The 2,393-nt window shown below is 34.3% G+C and overlaps 1 protein-coding gene across 1 annotated transcript; it reads right to left on the bottom strand.

Moving 5' to 3' along the window:
• Positions 1-833: 833 nt before the first annotated feature.
• LOC133792284 (uncharacterized) lies at positions 834-1,439 on the bottom strand. Its single transcript, XM_062230189.1, has one exon. It carries the CDS (start codon positions 1,437-1,439, stop codon positions 834-836), a length of 606 nt encoding a protein of 201 aa, XP_062086173.1.
• Positions 1,440-2,393: the final 954 nt, after the last annotated feature.

The raw sequence follows: 2,393 nt of genomic DNA on the forward strand, positions 1-2,393 counted from the left end.
ACAAAAACATGTAAAGTATCATAGAAGGTTCTACCATGAGTAAATTGGCATAATCATGTGGAGTATGACGAAAGGATCTACGAGGTTCTGCTATGAGCATAAGATCACTCGAAAACAATTTTTTAAAACAAACACATAATTTGTATTTTTTTAATAAATATTTTAAATAATTATTAGTAAGCGGATGCAATTTTCTTAAAAATTTAAACAAATTATAATTTATTACAATGTAGAATTTCTTATTTATAATTGGCTCTAAATTGAGACTAAATTTATTTTATTTTATTCCTATATGAAAGTTATTCTAATATGAAGATTTTACTATATAAATAAATATATATGGAGATATTTCTATTATTATATATGTAATATGAACAAAAGAGTTGTACTTAAAAGATACAGACAAAACAAAAGGGGCTGTGCAGTATCACAAATTAACTATTTGATAGGCTATAGTTACAATCCAGTTCTTGAAAGAATTAGAGTATAGGCTATTATCGATATCAACAGAAAGAATTATAATGGTTCCAAGCTATTCAAGATGCTTGGGATCTCTCTGAGTACATTTACTCTTTCTATACAAATAAATCTCAATGCATATATAATTATCTAACTTTTCTATTTATGTCGGTACTAACTAAACACTTAACAGCTCATTAAAGAATTGTGCCACCTCAGCTCTTTCTAGTGTTCATTAAGTATTATTTGGCCTCCTAGAGTATGTTAGCCTAATTGGTGGTCTATCAATACCCCGAGGGTGCACTTTCACCTTGTCCTCAAGGTAAAATTCTAGAAACTATGTGTTGATCATATCAAAACTCTCCCATGTAGCTTCAAATTCCAGAAGGACTTCCATTTGATGAGAACTTCAAAGTTACCCAAGCCTTGGTTGGTTTGTTGCCTGACTTGTAGCACGCTTCAGGTTCTACTTGTAACTCTAAATTAGGGGACAAAGGAGTCAAGGTGGCTGAAGACAGTGCAGAGTCGTGAGCCTTTTTGAGCTGGGAGATGTGAAAAACGGGGTGAATGGTGGAGGTGGCTGGAAGGCCAAGCCTATAGGCTATTGCCCCAACTCTCGCTATTACTTTAAAATGACCATAAAAATTGGCAGCTAGCCTCTCATCGCATCTTTTTTCCAAGGACTGCTCTCTGTAAGGTCTCAGCTTGAGATAGACCAAGTCTCCTACTTTGAACTCCTCATGGTGTCGATGTTGATCATATTGTTGTTTCATTCGTTGTTGTGCTCGAAGAAGGTGCATGCGAATATCATCAAGGATGGCATCTCGATCTTCCAATAAGGTGTCTACTGCTGAAACAAGTGAGGTACGCACTGGAAATCTGATTAAAGGAGGCAGATCTCCGCCATAGAGTGCTCGAAACAGGGTACACTTTGTGGCTGAATGGGTAGAGGTGTTATACCAATATTCTACCCAAGCCATCCTGTGGTATCAATTTATCCACAAATACTATCACGTGGCTTTTTTATTTCTTTTAAATAAAAAGTATTTTATTTTAGTTACAAGATTTTAGAAAGAACGGTCGGCTACTCTATTCATTGGTCTATACAAGGAGATAGATAGGCTATTTTTATTTTGGGCTTGGAAAATTCAAGAGAGACTTTTAAGGAGATACCAACACGAGCTTGGAATATGTACATGCTAATTTATGGGGAGCAAGTAGAACACCAACTCAAATAGGTAATCGTTATTTCTTGTCTATGGTGGATGATTACGGTAGAAAAGTATGGGTGTACTTGCTTAAACATAAATATGAATTTTTGGAAAAATTTAGACTTTGGAAGATTCAAGTTGAAAATCAAAAGGATTTAAAAGTTAAAACCTTAAGGACTGAAATGGACTTGAATCTGTTAATGCTAAGTTTACTAAACTTTGTATGGAAATTGGAATTATAAGACATAGGACTATGAAAAACACCCCTCAACAAAATGGTGTTGCTGAGAGGATGAATAGAACTTTATTAAATAAAGTAAGGTGCATGCTTATTAAATCTGGTTTGTCTAAAATGTATTGGGGTGAGGCTTTATATACTGCATGTGTTCTTATTAATAGAAGTCCTAGTCAATCCATTGATCTTAAAACACCAGAAGAAAAATGGCTTGGTAAACCTCCATCTCTGTCTCATTTAAAAGTGTTTGGATGTAATGCTCATGCACATTATGTAGGCAATAAATTAGAAGCAAGATCCATCAAATGTGTGTTCTTAGGCTATCAAGAAGGAACCAAAGATTATAGGCTGTTGCAAATTGAAGATACAAAAGTAATAATAAGTCGAGATGTGATTTTTAATGAATTTGAATTTTATTTTTAGAGAAATGAGGAAGGTGGTTCTTTTGATGTTTCAAGTCAGCGGGTTACAAGTCAAGATAAGGTACA

The sequence above is a fragment of the Humulus lupulus genome, chromosome 7 (assembly GCF_963169125.1).
Source record: "Humulus lupulus chromosome 7, drHumLupu1.1, whole genome shotgun sequence".
NCBI lineage: Eukaryota > Viridiplantae > Streptophyta > Magnoliopsida > Rosales > Cannabaceae > Humulus > Humulus lupulus.

What these genes read in the sequence shown, in the direction of transcription:
- LOC133792284 (XM_062230189.1), bottom strand. Translation starts at nt 1,439, where the DNA reads ATGGCTTGGGTAGAATATTGGTATAACACCTCTACCCATTCAGCCACA.